The sequence below is a fragment of the Pan troglodytes genome, chromosome 7 (genome assembly GCF_028858775.2).
Source record: "Pan troglodytes isolate AG18354 chromosome 7, NHGRI_mPanTro3-v2.0_pri, whole genome shotgun sequence".
NCBI classification, from domain to species: Eukaryota; Metazoa; Chordata; class Mammalia; order Primates; family Hominidae; genus Pan; species Pan troglodytes.
In genome coordinates, this window is record NC_072405.2 from 21,548,518 (window position 1) to 21,572,210 (window position 23,693).

Consider the following 23,693-nt stretch of genomic DNA (forward strand, 5'->3'; position numbering starts at 1 on the left):
TAGCTTGGTAGAGTGGCCAGAGCTGGAGACTGTGCAGACATATCTTTTTTTTCTTTGAGATGGAGTTTCATTCTCACTGCCCAGGCTGGAGTGCAATGGCATGATCTTGGCTCACTGCAACCTCTGCCTCCCGGGTTCAAGGATTCTCCTGCCTCAGCCTCCCAAGTAGCTGCGATTACAAGTATGTGCAACCACGCCTGTCTAATTTTTTGTATTTTTAGTAGAGACAGGGTTTCACCATGTGGGCCAGGCTGGTCTTGAACTCCTGGCCTCAAGTGATCTGCCCGCCTCAGCCTCCCAAAGTGCTGAGATTACAGGCATGAGACACTGCGCCTGGCCATGTGCAGACATATCTTTAGTTGGGTGAGATTCCCAAGAGAAGGTGTAAAGACAGAGGAAAAGAAAACTCAAATATCAATGCCATGTAACTTACTTAAGGCTTATAATAGAGAATTCAGTGAAATTATGTTTGGATAGTAAACATTTTTTGTTAATTATATATGATTTCAGTGAGTACTGTGATACTAATATGTAAATTTATTTCTATCTGCTCCATGATATTAACTTCTATTATTGGAGATGAACAAAATAAAACTCTTGAATGGGAAGAGAAAGACCAATATCAGAGCTATTAAAATGAAAATCAAACCCTGTCCACTTAAAGTATTTCTAAAATATAAATTCATAGAAGTGATGAGATATTTATATGCATTATGTCCATGTCACTTATATAGTATAGTAAGTACAAAGTATAGTGACATGGACAGTAATAAATATAAATAAAGTAAATGTAAGTGACATAGACAGTAATAAATATAAATAAGGTAAATTCTAGAAAATCACAAAAATATTATGTAGTATTCTCTTTCCCTTAAAAACCAAACCAACCAAACCAGACCAAGCCCGAAACCCCTAAGGGTTAAGTAATTTCACTAAATAAAACAAAAGCAAGGTAAGCTGAAGTCATGGGAAATAATAGAGACAGAGCAAGAGGCTGAAAAGCTACCATAGACGAAGCAAAGGTTTTCCAGATGTGGAATTCTTTCCACACATTAGTGCTGTTATTTTGCCTCGTTCAGGTTCTACCAGGAAACAGACAAACAAAAAATGCAATGTTTTCTTTTTTTTTTTTCTATCTTCTGTCTGTAATCTAACTAAGCTGACTTTGCTGAAATTTTACATTTTGTTTTCTTCAGGAAAATGTCCTGATATTTGTGATCTGCATTTTTTTTGTTTTGTTTTTTCTTTTTTTAAAAAGCTGGCTTCCATTATAAATGGGAATGCTGTTGGAATGCCTGAAGGAATTTGTATGAGTGTTGGAGTATCTCCTTTTGGAAAGACATTTTGAATGTGTCTCCACCCCACAGTCCTCTTGTCCACGTCGTAGAAAGTCCAGGCCGCTCCCTACATGTGGGGATGAGCGGTCACTGCTCTGTTTATATTCTATTGTCATAGACCATCTGGGAGAACGGCTCCTGATTAGCTGTGGAACGATGAGTACCATCTCAGAGTCAAGGTCACAAGTTAGACCCAGGTCACTCTTTTTTAAGGCCCTAAATTTTGGTGCTCGAAAATATTACAAAATAATGTTTTCTGGATATAATAAGCCAGCTCTCCACTTTCCTAAAGTCATAAAAGAAGAAGGCCTTAATGTCCCCCTTTGGGTAACCTGGCTGATCTTTGTTTTGTATAGATGGACGCTATTGTGTTCATCATTGCAGTTGGGGTGCAGCCATCAGAGGCCTTATAAATAATAATTTTAAAAAAAACACGGACATGCCCCCCACTTCCTACATACAAGTGTATTTTTTTAAATAGAAAAATGCTAAGTGATAGAATTCAAGTTAAGTCTAACAGAATTCTGACATTTTCTTCTCTTTAAGAGTCTTCATTTTTAAAAATGCATCAATTGTGTCACTCATTTTTTTGTTTTTATATTCTTTTTTAAATAAATGTTTATTTAAACATGAGGGGATGTGAATATAGTCTATTGAAAATATCAAATTGTTAACAGCAGCAGCATGTGTCCCAAACAAATTATAATGCAAATTAAAAACCAAATTGCAGGCCAGTCATGGTGTCTTACACCTGTAACCCCAGCACTTTGAGAGGCTGAGGTGGGAGGATCTCTTGGAGCCAGGAGTTTGAGACCAGCCTGGGCAACATGGTGAGATCCTGCCTCTATGTTAAAAAACATTTTTAAAAATTAGTTGGTCACGGTGGTGCATGCCTGTAGTCCCACTTACTGGGGAGGCTGAGGCGGGAAGATTGTTTAAGTCCAGGAGTTCCCGGCTGCCATGAGACATGATTGCCCTACTGCATTCCAGCTTGGGCAACAGAGCGTGAACCTGTCTCTAAAACAATAAATAAATTAAAAATGAATTAATAGCCAAATGGCATGTTCAGGATAAATTAAATGATTTTAAAAAGAGATAATTTATTTAGTCAAGAGGAAAAAGAAAACCCATGAATCTTAAAGATGTAAGCTACAATGGCACTGATTTATAAGAGTGAGGCTGAAAGAGACGGGATGGAAGATGTTCTCTGGTGGAAGAAGGAGAAATTAAAAGTCCATCAAATATTGTGAAAAGTCCTGGACATGGAGAGACCTGAGATTAGCTGAATGCCTGTATGAGTTGTTTCATCTGCCAAATAAACAGATTGATTCAAAACTATTTCTTGAGCAGCTCCTCTGTGCAAGATATCACATTGCATGTGGTGTGACAAAAAACAAAACGGGAGGTTTCTGCCTTCAAGGAACTCTTAGCCTGATATAGCATAAAATTCAAGAACAGAAATACATCATAGAAAACGTGAAATGCCATAATAAATATACCAACAAAGTGCCACTTTCAGCTGCAGAGACCTGGGAAGACCACTTCAAATGTGGGAGGAAACATTTGAATCAGAACATATTAGAAGACAAATTGTCATCTACGTGTGTTGCTTAAAATATAATTGAGAGGAAAAGAAACTATGTTCTATTGGTTCTGGTAATACAGTAGATTTGTCTCACCTAATTAGCAATAGTAAAAATACCAACGGAATTAGAAAATAATATAGTTCTGTAGCCAAAAAGGGTAATGTTGTGAAAAATTATAATTTTATCGAACACTCAGAATATACCTAGTTCTAGCAAGGTTTTGTGGAGTAAAACTAATACTGTACTATTAATATTATAGTGTCATACTGAATAGTTTCACTATGCGGAAAACCCCCTGTTCTCTGCCCATGCATTCCTCTGTCTCCGCAAACCACTGACCACCAATGATTTTTTGACTGTTTCCATAGTTTGGCTTCATCAGAATATCATACAGTTTGAACTATACTTTCTGGTTAGTTTTGCTGTGAACTTAAAATTGCTCTAAAAATAAAGCCTAATTATTCATGAAATAAGCATCTTTTAGGTGCACCATACTGTGCTACATGATGTTTTAAAAGGTTGTTAAAAGCTGTTGGAAAGCGTTGCTGAGATAAATGGAACACTCAGAAGACAATGTCAGTCCATCAATGATCAAGTACAAAAACGACCAGTTCAGACTTGATGTGCTGTAGTTATATCATTTCGGACAGCATGAAATTAATGTGAGCAGGAGTTATCATAGAAGACTTCACCTTCACCAGGAATCCAGGACACAAATGAGTCATTGGGGGTTAGGGTAGATAATTTCTGGAAGGGAAACAGGAGGAGCAAAGGTCAAGTTATGCAGAAGCAACTTCAGGAGAAAAGTGAGGTTGTTACCATGGCTGCAGCGGAAGGTGCGTGCTAGAAGAGGATGGAAAATTAGGGTGAAAAGGAAGGGTAAGGCCAGATTACGGAAAAAATTTATTCATCAGCCTGAGAAGTCTTGGCATTTAACCACTACATATAGCATAGCGGCTAAGAACATGCACTGTTGTCTGCATTGCTGGCTTTGAATCCTGATTTGGCCACAGTGTGACTTTGGGTATCTTAGGGAGCCTCTCTGAGTCTCAGGTTCTTCAACTGTATAATGTAGATAACAATAGCACCTACCTCATAGGGTCGCTAGGGGATTAATTGAGTTTATGTCTATAAAGTGCTTGGAAAAGTGCAGGCACAGAGTAAATTCTTGCTATTATTACCAATTCAGTCATTCATTCCACAAACTTCAACCGAAACATCTGTTAAGAGGCTGGCATTACCAAGGTGCGGGGAAGATGTCTGCCTTTTAGGATATCACAGCTCAGTGGGGAAAATTTTGAGATAAATATATCCAAGAGGATCACAGACTTAAAGAGAAAGGGGAAATTTTAAAAAGTGATGAACTGTACTGTTATTTTCCCCACTTATCTATTTCCTTAAATCCTTAGAAAAGAACTGATTTAACATTTACATTAACAAGAAGTTTATAACATTAGCAGGTGTGAGTCACAGAAACGTGGTTGGGAAATTTTAAAAACAAATATAATACCCTACTATGTGTGCATCAGCACTCTTTACTGAGTATTTTAGTTAAGTAGAAATTTAAGAACTCTGTGAGAACTTTTCTACCTCATTACAGTAGTCAGGACAAAATAGTTTCTTAAATCCATGATCCACACTTCTCCTGCATTAGATTAGATTTCTGCACAGCCTGCAGACAAGAAGATGGGCATCAGCCTTTTATTGGGCATTGGTGAATTTGTTATGGTTGTTAATAACTCTTTAAGGTTTCCTACTTTGATAAAACACATCTAAAAAATTATGTCTTAATTCTATAATAGAAATATCTATGGAGTCCATTGAAAGAGGTGTTGAACTTGCCTGCAGAAAACAAATCAAAGTGCTTCAAGCCAATGGAGGGTCAATACGAGAAGTATAGTCATGCCAGCAGAATTATAAGTCATTTTATACTCAGTGAGGTCAAAGTAATACCTTGTTACATGTAACTTTCCAAAGTAAACATACCTCTCCAAAGAAACTAGGATCAATCAACACTTTTCTTGTGGGTACGTATTTGTGTATATATTCACATTATTAATAAAATTAAACTGCAGACTGTGCACTGGAAACTCAATAGAGGTAAAAATTTGAAGACATCTAAGAGATGATCAGATAAGATTTTTTTTTTTTTTTTTTTTTTTTTGGAGACAGAATCTCATTCTGTTGCCCAGGCTGGAGTGCAGTAGGGCGATCTTGGCTCCCTGCACCCTCCACCACCTCCCAGGTTCAAGCAATTCTCGTGCCTCAGCCTCCCGAGTAGCTGGGATCATAGGCATGCACCACCATGCCCAGCTAATTTTTGTATTTTTAGTAGAGACAGAGTTTCACCATGTTGGCCAGGCTGGTCTCGAGCTCTTGACCTCAAGTGATTCACTCACCTCGGCCTCCCAAAGTGCTGTAATTACAGTCGTGAGCCACCATGCCCAGCCAGATTTTGAACTAAATGGAAGATCTTTAGTGGCTTTCTTGATAAAATGGATACAAAAGGGCCCTTTCATAAATTGTCTTTCTTCTGAGAAGATTGAAAATAACAAATTAATTTTTCTACTGATAAGAGGTCAATGGCATTTCAAGCACTGAAATGCAAATCTGTCTTATTGGCCCATACTGGCAGTTCACAGCCACCTCTTCATGCTGCTGATAGCCATTCTTTCCAAGAAATAATGGGAGGAGCAAAATGTGCATAAGACATTTTAGAAGGAGAAATAAAAGTCCATCAAATATTGTGAAAAGTCCTGGACATGGATAGACCTGAGATTAGCTTAATGCCTGCATGAGTTGTTTCATCTGCCAAATAAACAGATTGATTCAAAACTATTTCTTGAGCACCTCCTCTGTGCAAGATATCACATTGCATGTGGGGTGACAAAAAACGAAACGGGAGGTTTCTGCCTTCAAGGAGCTCTTAGCCTGATATAGCATAAAATTCAAGAACAGAAATACATCATAGAAAATGTGAAATGCCATAATAAATATACCAACAAAGTGCCACTTTCAGCTGCAGAGACCTGGGAAGACCACTTCAAATGTGGGAGGAAACATTTGAATCAGAACATATTAAAAGAGAAATTGTCATCTACGTGTGTTGCTTAAAATATAATTGAGAGGAAAAGAAACTACGTTCTATTGGTTCTGGTAATACAGTAGATTTGTCTCACCTAATTAGCAGTAGCAAAAATACCAACAGAAAATGAAGAAATATTTGGAAAATTATCTGTATTTTAAAAATCCTGTGAGTTCAAGATCTTTGGCATTGAAGAATAGATTACTTATATTTTTCATGAATTCCTTGATACCTGAAAGCTAATGTGTTTTCTTTCAACAGCCCAGTCAACCACAGCCAACTTTTCACGGATTAGTTTACATTAAGTTTTAGAAACACTGAGAAGTTATGTGTGGGCATACCCTAAATTCTTTCCTCATAAAGAAGCAGGCAAGCAGAGGCCTTCATACATTAAAAAAAAAAAAAAAACAACAAAACTGAAGCAAGTATTTATAAGCCATTAGTGTAAAAATAATGAAATTCACTTTCTGAGAATGAAAGACAATAAATAATTCGGAATGTTGGTCAAGGCCCAGGCTGGCTAGATAAAGACAATTTTCACATCTTGCTAAACCCCATAAAACAGCTGGGGGTCTTTGCTGTTACAAGAAGAGCTTCCTTTAGAATAGAAAGATAAGACTCTACATTTGGCTTTGGGAATATCATGCAAATAGAGCAAAACATTTGCTGATTTTTACAATAATACCAGGCATTGGGAGTACTGCGCTGAATGAATCAAAATTATGTTTTTAAGGTGTTCACAGCCTAGTGGGAGAGACAGCAATAAAACCAATCAGATCCATACTAAAATGAAGACACAAAACAGAGCAGAGTCTTTCCAAAGAGAAGTCTGAAATAGAGCAGTCCTGTTTTAATTTTTTCAGCAAATCTCTTTGGATTTGCATATCTTGGAGCATGGCTCAGAGTGGATATATCACATTAATCATTCTCTGGATCCAAGCAATGATGATCAGACTGGAAAAAGTGGAAGTGTCTTTCCATTTTAGTTTTTTTTTGTTGTTGTTGTTGTTGTTGTTCATTTGCATTTCCTTTCTCAGGGATGAAAAGCAGCCAAGAAAATTAATACCAAAATGCATCAAGTCTGGGCTTTGTTATTTAGTATGTTTACAAGGAGCTTGGAATAAAATTATGAAAATTCTGATTTTTCCCTTACGCATTTGTCACAAAGAAGTGTTTCATTTCTATTTTCTGTCTTATGACCACAACACAAAGTTTGGAGAGACCGTGACTCTGGTATATGCTTCTGAAAGTTATCCTTCACAAGAATTTCAGGCTATAATTATTCATTATCTTGATTTTTAACATTTTATGGCCAACCAAATAACCGCCAGGCAGGAGAATAAACATTCTGAGAAAAATGACCAAGGAAAGCAACCAAAGTCAGGCTCTAAGTCATCTTTTTCAATGGCCCCCTTTACACATTTATGTGGCACAGATCCCCAAATAGTACCATTAATTCATGACCTGGCTGACATATTTGGCCCTTGCGTTGAGTAGTAGGAGTAATGGAGAAGGTTAAATAAAAAGCTTTAGAATCATGTTAACTCTAAGTCAGTAAGATTATAGCCAAAGCATTTTTATAATTACAATTTCTTGATTAACACCTGTTTTACAGAACATCTATATTTTAATAGCTATTTTAATTGCAGGACACACAAAGACAATATTCTTAACCTAGAAAATTTCATGATCTAGAGAAGACACACAGCTAAGCAAGATGATAAAACTGTAACAGAAAAGACGTAGCTTTTTAGGAGCACAGAATAAGCTCTAAGATTAGTTCTGCCTGGGAAATAAGTCATTAAAGAAGTGATATTATTGTTGGATCCAATGAAGCAAGTAGGATTTTCAAGACAGGGGATAAAAACAACCTATTAGGCACTATGCTCACTACTTGAGTGACGGGGAAAGCTGGACCCCAAACCTCTGCATCAAGCAATATACCCATGCAACAAATCTGCAGTTGTACCCCCTGAATTAAAAAAAAAGTTGAAACTATTTTTTAAGCCATTTTTGGCTAATGGTAATGCTTTGTTTTGCATGGGCTGCTATATAGCCTGACAAAATTTGTGAAGTGTTCTTTGATTTAATTTTAGAATGACGGATTTCATGTTACTCCATATTAATAGTTCTCAAATATTCTCAAAGTGATATTTTAGTGACTAAAATGCGGTGTTACTTTTCCAAGACAGAACACATTATAAGTCATAAGGCTAGTATATTTCTTCCCCATGGGATTAAATGAAACTATTTTCATTTACTTTGGAAAAAACAAAAAAGATGTGGATGGGTGGGGTGGCTCATGCCTGTAATCCCAGCACTTTGGGAGGCCAAGGCGGTGGATCACTTGAGGCCAGGTGTTCAAGACCAGCCCGGCCAACATAGTGAAACCCCGTCTCTACTAAAAATACAAAAAAAAATTAGCCAGGTGTGGTGGTGGGTGCCTGGAATTCCAGCTACTTGGGAGGCTGAGGCAGGAGAATTGCATGAACCCAGGAGGTGGAGGTTGCAGTGAGTCGAGACCGTGTCATTGCACTCCAGCCTGGGCAATAAGAGCAAAACTCCGTCTCAAAAAAAGAAAAAAAAAAAAGCTCCTCATCTTTTTTTTTTTTTTTTTTTCTGGGTAAGCCATCTTTCACTTTGCCTCTCTCTATCTCCGCCTATCATCAGGTGCCAGTTGCATGCCACAGACCTAGGCAGAAGATGAAAGCAGAGAGCTAGAAGGGATTCTATGGTAGTTAAAGTTTGAGCAACCAACAAACAAAATGAAGAAACAGAAAAAATAGAAAATATCAGAAGTATATCAGTGAGGCTCCTTGCGGGAAACAAATGCACGTTAGGCACATTGAGGGGAGGTTAATAACAGGACCATTTATAATGGGAAACCCCAGGGCCAGAGGAGAGAATTGCTGTCAGAATTTGGAAGCTTAGTGCAAATGGCAGCCTAAGTAAGAGAAGTCAACAGTGACTCCCAGAAGCTGGAGAAGACACAGTGGCGATTCCTCAGAGATTTTGAACCAGAAATACCACTGAGTCAGCAATCGCATTACTGGGTATATATTCAAAGGAGTATAAATCATTCTATTATAAAGATACATGCACCCATATGTTCATTGCAGCACTATTCACAATAGCAAAGACATGGAATCAACCCAAATGCCCATCAATGATAGGCTGGTTAAAGAAAATGTGGTACATATACACCATGGAATACAACGCAGCCAAAAAAAGGAAGGAGATCATGTTCTTTGCAGGGACATGGATGAAGCTGAAAGCCATCATCTTCAGCAAACTAAAGCAGGAACAGAAAACCAAACCCCTCATATTCTCACTTATAAGTAGGAGCTGAACAATGAGAACACATGGACACAGGTAGGGAACAACAGTCACTGGGCCTTTTTGCGGGAGGATGGTGTGGGGAGAGCATTAGAGAAAAGAGCTAATGGATGCTAGGCTTAATACTTAGGTGATGGGTTGATAGGTGCAGCAAACCACCATGACACACGTTTACCTATGTAACAAATTTGCACATCCTGCACATGTATCGCAGAACATAATAAAATAAAGTAAATCTACATTGAACTTAAAAACAAACTCTCCAACCTCATTGTCCCACCATCCCCCTCCCCCAGTCTCCTGCTAGAGCTTCTCATCCTCTTCATGGCTGAATGAGGAAGACAGAAAGGCGGGAAGTCCTTTGATTTAGTTCACATTGGTCGGCCTCCCAGGGCACAGAGGCAGGGAGAAGTAGGGCAGAGGGTGGATCTGAGGGGCAACACAGACATGTATCCGGTCCAGTGAATGATACTGCGTCTGAATAACAAATGGGCATGTATGGACAGGTCACTCCTGAATGGACAAATGGCCAGCCAGGACAGTTTAATTTTACTCTGTGGCTAATAGAGAGTCAGATAAAATGTTGGCACAGGAACTGACATGATCAGGTTATATATTTTCAAAGATAACTCTGGTGACAGTGCAGATAATAGACTGGTGTAATGATTGGTTAAGTCAGGGAAACCAGTTCTGGATGCTTTTGTGAAAGTCCAGTGGAAAGTGAAGGCCTGCATGGAAACAGTGGCCAGAGGAATGGACAAGGGTGATGAGAGGGCGGTGCTGACAGCACGGTGTGTAGAAGGTGGAGGAGCCTGGGAGCGGCAGGAGAACACAGGCGCCTAGCTGGCTTGCTTGGTAGATAGGATCTGATGACCTCAGGGACTGTGGATACAGGAGGATAATGGAATCACGGGAAAATGGGACACAGCATAAACATTTCTCTGAAACTAATCTTTTTTTGAAAATCAAATGTTACCTGTTTCCAAGAGAGAATTTCAGTCTAATAGACAAAAAAAAATCTCTAAAGGGAAGTTAAAATGTGATCACCTCTGTCTATATTGTGACAATCTTTGAATTAATTCATTCAGAAGAATCATGGAGAAAGTGATCTTTCTTCTTCCACATGGACAGCTGTTCAGCTGTTAGTACCACGAGGAAGCATTTTAGGACTTGTGGAACACACAAGGACATCAGTGATGCAGCGAGGGTCTATTTGTCCTGTAAGCACCAACCAATTATCATAAAAAACAGCTACCATTTTTTGGGGCTTAGTTTGTACCAAGCATTGTTGCCTTACATCAACAACATGGCAGATTCTTGATTTGTGTTCTGGAAATGAGGGAGATGAGGAAGTTACGTGACTTGCTCAAGGCCATACAGATAGGAAGCAGATGTGCTTGAGGGTATTCCAATGGGATGGGTACACTCTTTAGAGCAGGGGTCCCCAACCCCCAAGCCCTGGACCAGTACCGGTCTGTGATCTGTTAGGAACCAGGCTGCACAGCAGGAGATGGGCGGTGGGCAAGCGAACATTACCATCTGAGCTCTGGCTCTTGTGAGATCAGCGGCAGCATTAGATTCTCAGAGAAGCATGAACCCTGTTGTGAACTGCACATGTGAGGGTTCTAGGCAGTGCACTCCTTATGATGATCTGAGGTCTGAGGTGGAACAATTTCATCCTGCAACCCTCCCCTACCCAACTCCGTGGAAAAATTGTTTTCTATGAAACTGGTTCCTGGTGCCAAAAAGGTTGAGGCATACAGACTCCAGCGACATGATGGAAGTTATATGAAAATGATATTTATTGGATACAATTATACATATCAATACTTGTGTGATCAGTTCTGATTATTTAAAAAAGAAGTTGGTTGGATTCTGTCTCAGATCCTAAGAAGGCACATTCTCATCCAGAGTTTCCTGAAGACAGTACTTTGATTTGATTCTTTGCCTGGGAAGCTTTTTGAATAAGCAGAGTTAAGAAATTCTCAATTGAGAAGAGGAGAAGGAGGGATGCCTGCCTGATGGGATATCCTCCAACTAGAGTTTGAGTTCCTACGGGGCAGAGGCCATGCCTTATTCATAATTGCTTCCTCAATAGAACCTAATAGAATGCCTAGAACATGCTGCTGTTCAGTAAGTATTTGTGAAATGACTGAATCCATAAAAGGCTGTTTCAAACTTGCCTCCCTTTGAACATTTCTGTCATCACAGGGCAGGAGACAAGCAGCAGAAATGATCCCACTGAGCTGTATTATCATAGCAACGTGGATCAGAATAGAAGATAGCTACTTACAGCACACACAGAGCAATCACACAACTGCAATTCAAGGATGATTAATGGAATGTGCCCCAAATGATTTCATTTAGAGCTTCACAAAGCCTGGTAGAGTTGGTTCCAGTTAGCTTGGATGAGAGGTCACACAGATTAAAAATAGACTTTCTTAATAAAGAACAATAGGCTACATTCATTTAGAAAGATACAAAAAAAAAAAAAATGACAGGCCTTAGGGGTGGGTATGAAGCTTAATCCTATTTAAGAGCTCAATTAACCCCGAGAAGATTGAGTGGGTCTCCTGCCTTCATGGCCATTCCTCTGTCTAGTGGAAGCTTACAAACAGAGATTCATAAAGACATGAAAGAAACAAGATTTATATTTGTATATAGAACACTCAAAATATTTTTAATGTTTCAAATAATAAAGTTTAGAAATACAAGAATTAGATTGCTTAGACTGTTATGGTACTTAAAACTTTTGAAATAAATCACATTCTCTTTGGAATTGTCATATTTGTTACCATGATTCATAAAATATTCAGACACGAGCGTTTGTCTTGACAGGTAAATTCGCTGCCTTGAAAAAAAATCCTTTATTTCTTAAATGATCAAACGAAATTACATTTTCTCCTAAATATATCAGCATATCCTCCAGAAATCTAAATAGAAATTCATTCTGGAGTAAATTCCAATCATTCTAATATTTTCATAAAGAGCAGAAGTCAGATTTTGCTCAAATCAGTCCATCCTGAGTTGCTAGGTATCTGAGATGGGGCATCCTGGGGCCTGTGGAGATCATATATGTCATCTTATGGAACCTCGGAAAATTTAATCTCTCGATTCTTTTATGTGTGCCTCAGCCACATAGAAATGACTCAGAAAGATTATGTAAGGAGGGACAGTTGATTTCATTAAAAAAATTGTTGTTCTTAAGGGGGAAAATTTCCAGGATTATGACAAAAAGGTAGTGGTTACATTATATTTATGTTCTCTAATTAGTTCTTTGTTTTAAAAATATTTTCATGCCAGGTGCTCACACCTGTAATCCCAGCACTTTGGGAGGCCGAGGCGGGCGGATCACCTGAGCTCAGGAATTTGAGACCAGCCTGGCCAACATGGCAAAACCCCATCTCTACTAAAAATACGAAAGTTAGCCGGGTGTGGTGGCGCAGGCATGTAATCCCAGCTACTCAGGAGGCCGAGGCAGGAGAATGGCTTGAATCTGGGAGGTAGAGGTTGCAGTGAGCCAAGATCACACCACTGTGCTCCAGCCTGGGCAACAGAGTGAGACTCCATCTCAAAAAAAAATATTAAAAATAAAAATATTTTCAAAATATTTGAGAAGCTTGACAGAATGAAGTGTTTCTCCCCGTCAAACTTAAGCCATTTAACTGGAAGAGGAGAAAGAGAACTCTCTGCCTTCCTATCTCCGCCAGCCACAGCATTTCCATTCCTTCTTTCCCCTCCTGACCAGCCAACAACTCACATCCTCATTTTCTTCTTGGGGTGTGAAAAAACTTGCTGACATTCTGGAATAGGATGACAACTTTGTTCTGTTATATACTTTGTTTAAATTGCAGTGAATTATGGGGACAGCTATGTAAGATACTGGAGATTTAAAACTTTAAATCCATTCAATATATGGTAAATATATTGATGCAAAAATAATTGCAGTTTGGCCATTGAAAGTAATGGCCAAAACCACCAACCTGATATTAATCCTTATGATATTAGTACATTGTTATGTTGTGTGATTTTTCTCTTGAGCTGACATATGATGCCAGTTCAATATTTTCCTTCTATTCTGAAGAGATACTTTTCAACATTATTAAAATGAAGAAACAAGATACAGCCTAAACATGAGAGAAAAGTTTAGTTCACAGAAGGACACAAACTAGGAAAATTCTGTGTAAAAACTATCTAGCAGCAAAAATAAGGTCACTGACATAGACAGCAAACACCCCCGCCAGACAAACTCTAATGCTTTAGTGTAAAGGCACTTGAAATTTTAATATTTTCTCTAAGGTGAGACTATAAACTTTTAATATAGCTCTTAAAAATCACAAATGTCTACAAACTAAGTGATGTACTTCAAGTTAGATAATATACCTTTAATCTGTTTTTGTTTTTATTACACAGAACACATAAGACAGTATGATTTTTTAAAAACACATAGATCTACCAATCCAAGTCTAATTTTTCATATTTTCATTTCTCATCAGTCCTTGTCCATTTCCCATAATACTGTTAAATAATTATAATTAAAGCACAGAACACAGAAAAATACTATAATTTTTTTCTTCAATAGAATTATTCACATTGCTTCATCACTATATTTTTGATAGTATAGCATCAGCTTTAAGCATCAATTACATCTTTTTCTGTGGCTACTAAGTCATTAAGAGTAAAAATAAACCTTGGTAATTATTAACAACTAATTTCCAAATTCATTCCCCAGAACATTGATCAACATCTAATTCTTTACTTAAGAAAAAATTGAACAATGAGATCACATGGACACAGGAAGGGGAATATCACACTCTGGGGACTGTGGTGGGGAGGGGGGAGGGGGGAGGGATAGCATTGGGAGATATACCTAATGCTAGATGACGAGTTAGTGGGTGCAGCGCACCAGCATGGCACATGTATACATATGTAACTAACCTGCACATTGTGCACATGTACCCTAAAACTTAAAGTATAATAAAAAACAAAACAAAACAAAACAAAAAAAAAAAAGAAAAAAAAATTGTGGTTGCAGTTACAAGGAAGACCCCAAGAAACACATATCTTATTCTAACACAATGTCATTATGTCAGAAAACCACGTATATTTTTCTTACATATTGAACAAAACAAATTTCTTTTACAGAATTTAAACAACATTTTCCAAGATATTCATGAGATGTATACATTTTATATATTTAATAAAATGCCTATTTTAAGGTGAAATTTATTCTAAAATAGATTGGCGAGAAAACAGAACCAAAATGTCAACTTACCAGCCTTTTCCTTCTCTGAAATACCTGGAATAGCCTGAAAAAAAAAAAGACACAAAAATTGTGGTATTATTAGGAAGAAACATCAGAAAGCATCATTAGAAATAAAACGAAGTATAATTAATGACGCAAAAATTAAATAGAGACTGCCAATAGAAAAATTAGCATTTTGGAACTATCAGTAAAATCACTAGATCTGTCTTTGATAACTGTAAATCATCTTCTAATTATTTTGTTGTCTGAAGACAGACTCAAATGAATGCACATCCATATTATCTTTAACACTGGCAATAGGCTGGGCGTGGTGGTTCACACCTGTAATCCCAGAACTTTGGGAGGCAGAGACAGGCGGATCGTTGAGCCCAGGAGTTTGAGACCAGCCAGGACAACATGGTGAAACCCCATCTCTACAAAAAATACAAAAATTGGCTGGGCATGGTGGCATGCACCTGTAGTCCCAGCTCCTTGGAAGGCTGAGGTAGGAGAATCACCTGAGCCCAGGGAGATCAAAGCTGCAGTGAGCTATGATCGTGCTACAGACTCCAGCCTGGGCAACACCGTCAGACCCCATCCCAAACAAACAAACAAACAACATTGGCAATAAATGAATCTAAAAACACTTTGAATTGGGGTAGAATTTTTGTAGTTAAAATTTTCTGGTCCTATTTTTGGGAGAGAGAAGCAAATTCGTTAGTTTCTGGGCATTTCAAATCTCTTCCCTGTTGCTTATTTTTTCTGTGCACACAAGTGAGGTATCTTACCTCTCAAGGCTCAGGTTCCTTCTTTATTAATCGCATCTAGATAATCACATCTACTTCAGAGGATTGCTGAAAGAACTAAAGGAAGCAGCCTCTATAAAGCGTACCAGATCTTCAGGGAAAAGCCACTCCTACTGTTTATTAAAATGGGCCTTGGTCCAGTGGGTTAGTTGACTGATGTGAAAGATTTAGAAGCTCAATCCCCAGCATTTATCACTATTATGATTTTTAAAAATAGGGTTCAGAATGAGATCTTTCCAAGAACTTAAAGCTTAACTGTCTAGTTCTACTGTTTGTGGATACCACTAAACAAATGAAGCAAGTTGACTTTCTGGTTCTCATTTATCTCAGTTACTCACATATAAAATATAGATGAGGTTGTATTAACTGACCCGTTGGGATTTGATGCCTTCCACCCCATAATCACTGACCACAGGATAGATCCAAAGGTGATATTTCTTCATTTCTTCAGGTACAACATCCTCAGAGTTGAAGTAAGAAAAGCACACTCACATGGGTATTCGTGTGTGTGTGTGTTTGTGTGTGTGTGTGGGAGAGAGAGAGGCCCAAGTGCACCTCTGTTGTGGATCAGCCCAAGAAAAGAGCATCAATCTTCATTTCGAGAAATAGCAAATATCAAGACGTCTATATCCTTGTGAAATATTGGTTACTGCTGAGATCTTCACCGTTGGGATTTAGGGGATTTGGTGATTGATGCAATTATTCAGCTAAGGTAAAGATTTCCTTACGGATAAAAAGTAGAGGCTGGGCACGGTTGCTCACCCCTGTAAACCCAGCACTTTGGGAGGCCGAGGCGGGTGGATCGCCTGAGGTCAGGAGATCGAGACCAGCCTGACTAGCATGGTGAAACCCCGCCTCTACTGAAAATACAAAAATTAGCCGGGCATAGTGGCAGGTGCCTGTAATCCCAGCTACTCAGGAGGCTGAGGCAGGAGAACCTCTTGAACCCGGGAGATAGAGGTTGCAGTGAGCCGAGACCACACCATTGCAGTCCATCCAGGGTGACAGAGCGAGACTCTGTCACAAAAAAAAAAAAAAAAAAAAAAGGTAGAGATGGGGGAGTTACTTTGGCAAGATTAATTTATACTGAAAGCATATTTTGACTCAATCTCAATCTACATTTAGTTGTTCAGCACTGTTCTCTGGGTGTGAACCGTGTCTCTGCATGCTTCCAAAGATGCTGACATATAGATTAAATGGCAGCTTGGGGGATCAGGCCCAGAGATCAGGGCTTCCAACAAATGGCATAGGCTGCCAGCATTTCCTGGGCATTCTTTCATTTATTAAGAAGTCATCTGACTTTTCTTCTTCTTCAAGAACTTTTCTGATTGAATACTAGATGAAAGCAATTTCCTTCTTTTACAAGTGATCCTACAATTTTGGTAATGTTTGTTTACTTTCTATGTGTCTCTTAAAACATATTTAAAAATAGAATTAAATCCAAACTATGTATTAAATGTTTAGTCTAGCCCCTAAATTTACCCCTGATTGGGGGTTTTAAAATACATTCTCTCTTTTGTGAAAAGTGAACGAACAGAAAAATAAAACAGAAACCTTTCTTTTATCAACAAGACTGGAAAAGTTGGTGACAGGTAATTAAAGAATGTTCCTGGAGAAAGTTCCTCAGGATAAAAATAGCTAGTGCTTACTGGGTGCTTAGTTTGTGTACGACCCAGTTTTAAGCTTTTGACTGCAGAAATTCACCACATCTTTAGAACACCCTGTAAAATCCTGGAAGGTAAAGTAACTTTTGTGAGGTCATGCTGTCACTAACGGAAGCAAGGCACAACACAGGCATGCTGGCCTCTGAGCCACACTAAACAGACTTATTTTGAAATGAAGGAGGAAAAAAGTTTGGATTGGTCTTATGATAAGACATTTACTTAGAACACAAAATACCTGTATAGGAATATTTTGTATGAGACATTTAGACACTGTCTAAAGAAGCCCTTTCTTTTCATGGCAAACACATTTAAGTCTAGTTGAAAGCTTTGCCCCAAATCACAAGTTGACCAGTGAAAAAAACAAGCCTTTTCTATATTTTATTTGATTTCAAAAGTATATAACCATGCATGTGTAATTAAATATTTAATAAAAATGATAATCAGTGAGTTGGGGTATCAAGCAAAAATACATTTTAGCCTCCTTATGGCCAATGTCCATATTTCATGTAGCCAATGCCAATGACTTTAGAATCTCACCACACTCTGCATGATTTTTAAGCTACCAAAACTCACTTCCATTACATAACTTCAAAGACCATATTACAATGTAGAGAAAGGATAGTCAAAGTGTAGTATTCCTAGAATTTTATAACTTCTTTTTAAGAGTAAAACCACATAGTGATAACAGGTGGATATTCCTCCAATGATTTATCTTTGAATTTGAGGGAGAATTGTCTCTCTAGAAAGTTGTTTATGAATAAATATATTAAATTGTTAAATTTCTGAAATTTTCCAGAGATGAATGGCATTAGAAACAATTGAAAAATGCTGACGCTTGCTCTACAGTTAGTTAAAGCGGATTGTTAATTCTTAATTACATGCCTCACATTATCCTAGATAAAAAAACTCTTAGCAAAGGTTTCTTCTTTGTGGAATTCACAATGTAATCAAAGAAGTTACAAAAAAGGCAAAGAATGGATGCTGAACACGGATGATTAGTCACATCACTGGTGTGGCATTAAAAAGAGTACGAAGAATATAGATCATCAGAACTATCCAAGTAGAAATGGAATGGTTTTCTTGGGCATGAAACCCTTGGGCAGGAGGCATTCATTGGGGGATTCTTCTCATCCTGGGTTTCTGAGAAGGGACCTGGATAGATTTGGGTCCATGTCCTGAGGTCCCATCATGTCATATCTATTTCTGGGCTCAGAAATAACATTTCACACAAGCTGACTGTATAGTATGGTACAGAGTAGGTGTTCATCAACATTTTTGGAACTAAAACACCAAATGCCTATTTGTATATACAATTTAAGTAACATGTATAATTGATGCTTATGAGAAAGCTCCAATAAAAGGCATATTTTTGAATTCATTAGGGGCTTTTGCTAATAGTTGCCATATGTTTCATTTGAACTGCGTCCTCAGGAAGTGATTTAACATTTCTTGCAATAAAGCAATTAAACAGGATTTTCCTGCTGGCCATACGGGTTCGCTGTAACTTATATATTTTTTTCTCTTATTTCTCAGTGGAACAAAGGAAAGTCTACAAATGACTTCCAAATGAAAGGGGAGAAAAATCATCCATAGTCTTTTGTTTTTCTTCTCTAGGATATTTAAATAATAAGATAGCAACCTTTTCTATGGCTCCCAACCACTCCGACCCCCTATGTTGAGACCCTTTAATAGTTCTCCACATGTAAAGATTTTCATTGAAGTTGGCCAATTAAGGTGTTTTATTAATACAATCGAATTTTTAAAAAGCTCTTTAAGAAAGCTTTTTTAGCAAAAGAGAAGGAAACAATTTGCTTTCTTCTAATGAGACCTTTTAAAGCTGTATGTGGGAGCTTAGACTGTGTGCATGCCTGTTTGTGTTTTTGGATGTGAAAGATGGTTGGGGAAATGCTAATTTTGACATGCCACATGGAAATGTTCTAAACATATGTTGATTCTTTTGGTCTGATGCAGAAATGGCTTTCTGCACTTCCAGGAGAACCTCAAATGGACACCTTTTAGGAACTCACACCAACCGCACAGAAGCTGCTAACGTAAATAGCATCATAAATAATAGAGATCATATCTGAATCCATGACAATTGACAATCTGAATGTCTTGTCAATGGAAACATTCTAACTGAACCAATTTCTTCCTGATGATTTTAGGAATATGCTTTTTTTCTATTTTCTTTGATTTTAGGAATAAGTTTTTCTATTTTAGAAATGAAATATTTCTATTAATTTTCTTTAATATGTTATTTTTATTATGCCACTTTCCTCACTTGTATGAAATATTTTCCTCTTAGTTCTTTAGAATCAGGAACATAGAATACTAACATTAAGAAGGACCTTATAGGCCAATCTCTTCAAACAACTGGCAGCTATGATTCTATGTAAGTTCTCCTATGTTCCATGAAGCAAATTTATTTTTTTGTCCTGCAGTACACAAACAGAGCACTACCTATTTTGTGCTTTCTCTTTTTATAGTCAGAGCTTTCTTTTACATGATTTCAAATATTCAAGATGTTCACACAGCAGTGTTTGGAGTACTATTTAAGTCTACAGAAATTTTCTTTATTTGCCTTTTAAAAAGTGGCTTAATTCGGAGAAAAATCAGTGACAGAGTAATTTACTCCTTTCCCTTTAAAACATTCACTTTTCTTCCCACAAAAATTTGTTCCACAAAAAAAAAAAAATTGCAGAGAAATTCCAAAATAAGTAATTCTGTCCTTAGAAATTGCAAGAAAATATCCTTCAGTGATGGAACAGCCTCTGTCTCAGATGAGACCACAAGAGCCCATTGTGGGCACATGGGCAACAGGAAGGGTTTTGGGATTCACATTTTTTGGGAAGACATGAAAGACAGCATGAAAGGAAAGAAGGTACATGGGAAAATGAGTTTGTTTTCATCTCTTCTTCATTTAAAGAGTCTTTTGAAATCATGCCATTCTGCAATATTGTTAGCCAGTCAATGATTTCAGTCTGCTTTCATTTGAACAAAGGATTTTATTGAAAAGCTGTGTCTGATTGGCAATCTGATATCATCTATTTTGGTTTACAAAGTAATTCTCTAGCTTTGACAGTCATCATTCTTTCATTAAAAATATAGTCTTTTCTTGATGGAGAGGGATTTAGAGATAATTCATTTGTGTTTCCCAATCTTCAGTTCTTCAAATACCACCTTCAGAATTTTTACTATATACATGTATCATCTATAAATTATTTACTTAATAATTTAGTAAAATCAAATTTAAATACATTTTCTGTTTTTTACTTGTTCTAAATAATAGAAATGCATACATTTATGGGTTTGATTTGTGGGTTGTATTACTCATAATACACACTAGGATACATAATTATAAAAATTCAGAATGTTTACCCCAGTATCAGCTGATATACCATTAGTACTGTATGTAGTATATTTTGCAAAATACTCATTTAGCTCTTTCTCTGTCATTTTGCCTATGAGGACATTGAGACCTAGACAGGTTAAGTGACTTGCCCAATACTACAGGGCTTTTTGTGGCCAGATGGAAACTAGGCTAGAATGTGGCTTTATAACGCTGTGTACTGTACCATTCTTCATAAGACTGACGAAGCCAAAGGTCATCATGGCTTCATCCCTCCTGGTGTTCATGATTCCAATTTAACTTAGTTTCTCAACCAGATCATAGAAGACAATGGAAATTCAGTTTCAGAAAAAAGAGATGATGTGCTGGTGTAAGGATTGCCTTCAAGGAACAAATATCTATAACCAAAGTGAAATATTAATAAATGCACACACAATTATCTGAGAAACGTCATTCATGCTGTGTATCCTTATCTCCAAAAAAGGACACATCTTATTTAATAAAAGTTATCAGCAATATTGAGATTTATTCCCCCCTTTAAATCACTGACTTTAACAACTGTCTTTCAGTTTTTGTAGACTGAAATTATAGCTTTATTTATACTATATGGTGCAGAAATTTGGGGTCTCAGCTTAAATTGTTTGAACATTTGAACAAAGGCAAAGTTAATTCTTAAGAGATATTTTGGTGCTGCTCACAGGTATGTCTGTAGTTTATCTTTAGCAGAGATGAGTTGACCCTCCCCTAAATAAGAATGAAAGTTGGGATTCTGACCTTGAAAATTTTTTCTTTTCCTTCTCAAAACACTGACATTTACTGTATTTAAAGCTGGTGACTCTGTCTTCAACAAATCCTGCAGAATATTTTACTCCATGCTGTCTTGAGATACCTAAATGTTGAATTTCAGGTTGACAAAGCTCTGGTTGAGGCCACTTTCATTTGGAAATATGGTCTAAAATAAATTCTAATCATTATTCTAAGTTTTTTTAAAAATAATTTCTTTAGCAAGCTAGATAAACAGAAAGAGCCCCATGACTGGGCCACATTAACTTAACTCTTCTCTGTCTTTATTGAATTTTTAATGGTAATATTCTGTATCTCTAAGAAATTTACAATTGATGACTTATTCGTGTCATATCCTTCAGATATATTTTCATCTTATAAATTCTTTTCAGAATTTAATAAATCATGTCTTTCTCTATGTTACTATTAAAGTTTATTCCAATTGAACATTGCTAATAGAAAAAATACCTATTAAAATTAGTGAATATATTTAAGTACTGCATATTAATATATTCATTGTCTCTATATTATATATATCTCCTTAAATTTGCAAATTCTTCAGAATTATTATTTTATTGTTCTGTATGATGATTTGCCTGTGGTAGCCACTTAGAAATACTGACTATTCATAGTAGTTTTTGTTTTTTAAGTCTGATCTATGAAAGTTCACAATTAAGGAGTAATGTAGACATGTAGGCTGATTTCCAGTGAAGATGATACTCAAGATAATTAACTTATTCAGAGAGCAATTGACTCAAAATGGCTGTTTATCCTTCTTTTTGTTGGATGATGTCAACTAGCAATTTATCTCCCCTTCGATGTTACACTCCTCATAATGATTCATTTTGTCCATGAAGTCTGAATGGTAGCTTTTTGCTGGTGTGAAATGCTCCTTCTCACAGGATTTCCTGGGCATTACTAAGGCAACGTCCCTGCTGAAGATTTTCACTTACAGCACTGTTTTCCTTAAAATGCTTTAGTGATTCTCTTTCTTCTTCCTAGTATGCTCATTCTGTACTAATGTGCTCTGAACACGAGGATGAACCTCATCCTCGTGTGCCTAGGTGTAGTTAATCAAGACTCAAGCAAAGTACTCACTACCTACACAGTCTTTTGCTAAGTGCAGTAATTGCAGAAAAGAAATTGAAGGCATGCTGTGAAAAGAAGTAATCTAATTGTGAATCCACACTGAAGACTGAAACAAAAAATTAGAGGTGAATATGAACACGTACAAGGTTTCTTACTGCCACTAATTGGCGTGATGATTTTTGGCACTTTTCTAGAACTCTCTGAGCTCAGTGAGATAGGGGTAGATATAGTATCTACATCCTGGGGCTATTTGTGAGGGTCAAAGGAAATTGCTGCATGGGAAGGGATTATCACACAGCTCCATGATTGTGAACTATTCCTACTGTGGTATTTGTTAATATGAGATTAAAAAGCAACTACTGTATGTATTTATTCGGAAACAATGCAAAACAAGTATAGGTTGTCTGTCTCTGAGTCCTCCTCTTCCTCCAGTCCGATTAACTTGTTTCCACATGTTTATTTCTCCTTTATTTATTTTGAACAATTTTAAATTATTGTCTGTGAGATTTTGAAAACCGGTTTTGTTTTTTTTCTTATTTTCCCTAAGTTTTATAAAGCTCAGTGTGGAGGATATAATCCTTCTTCCTCACCTTTAATTTGAGGTTTGTCACCCAAAACTAGCTATTACTAGGTGGGCCTATTCTTTGTCCTTTTAGGTAAGCCAGTGATGATATTCTACTTGGGTCTCCAAACAGAGGAGCAGACTCCCATTTCTGTACGTCTTGGAGCAGCAGGACCTGAGGGCATAAGTGGAAGTGATCCCTGTACCAGAAAATGTAGAACGTTTATATTCTGCAGTCATGTGACCTTTGGGTGACTTCTGAATTGTAGGAGATCCCTGGGACCACCATTCGCATTTAATCAGAACTCTTCACAAGATTTATCACTTACTGAAATTTCATAAATTATTGAAATATATTCATATAATTATACATATAATATATAGACATACATATATTACACATATATTTATAATATACATATGTTATACATATTATATATGTATATTCACATTTAATCAGAATATAATATGTATATATATAATATACATATATTATAAATATATGTGTAATATACATGTAATATTGTTCAATAGTCTTGGATAAAAATAGAGGTAACATATTGGTTTACAGTTTAACAGAATAGCATATAATATCTAGCTAAGAAACAAAACAACATATATTGTCATTCTATTTGTTTTGTGTATTTTCACTTAGTCTCTTAGAAAGCTGAGAGATAAAGCATTTACTCATATCCATCTTGGTCAGGTTAATTACTACCAATTATATTCAAATATAAGCTTAGTTTCATTTTAATAATTCAATGCCTGCATGTTCATCTGTATTACTAAACATTTGCTGATATTCTCACCATTTCATAACATCCAACTTAAAAACTTTTGGTAGATCCAGG

The 23,693-nt window shown here is 37.0% G+C and overlaps 1 protein-coding gene across 5 annotated transcripts in view; it reads right to left on the bottom strand.

The window, feature by feature from the left end:
* The window catches only part of DLC1 (DLC1 Rho GTPase activating protein), a 527,396-nt gene that overhangs the window by 208,696 nt on the left and 295,007 nt on the right, over positions 1 to 23,693 (bottom strand). For all 5 annotated transcript variants that reach the window (XM_016959113.4, XM_016959114.3, XM_016959112.4 and 2 more), the window contains exon 5: positions 14,620 to 14,653. In XM_016959113.4, the coding sequence (XP_016814602.1) occupies positions 14,620 to 14,653 (34 nt within the window). The remainder of the gene's footprint in view (positions 1 to 14,619; positions 14,654 to 23,693) is intronic.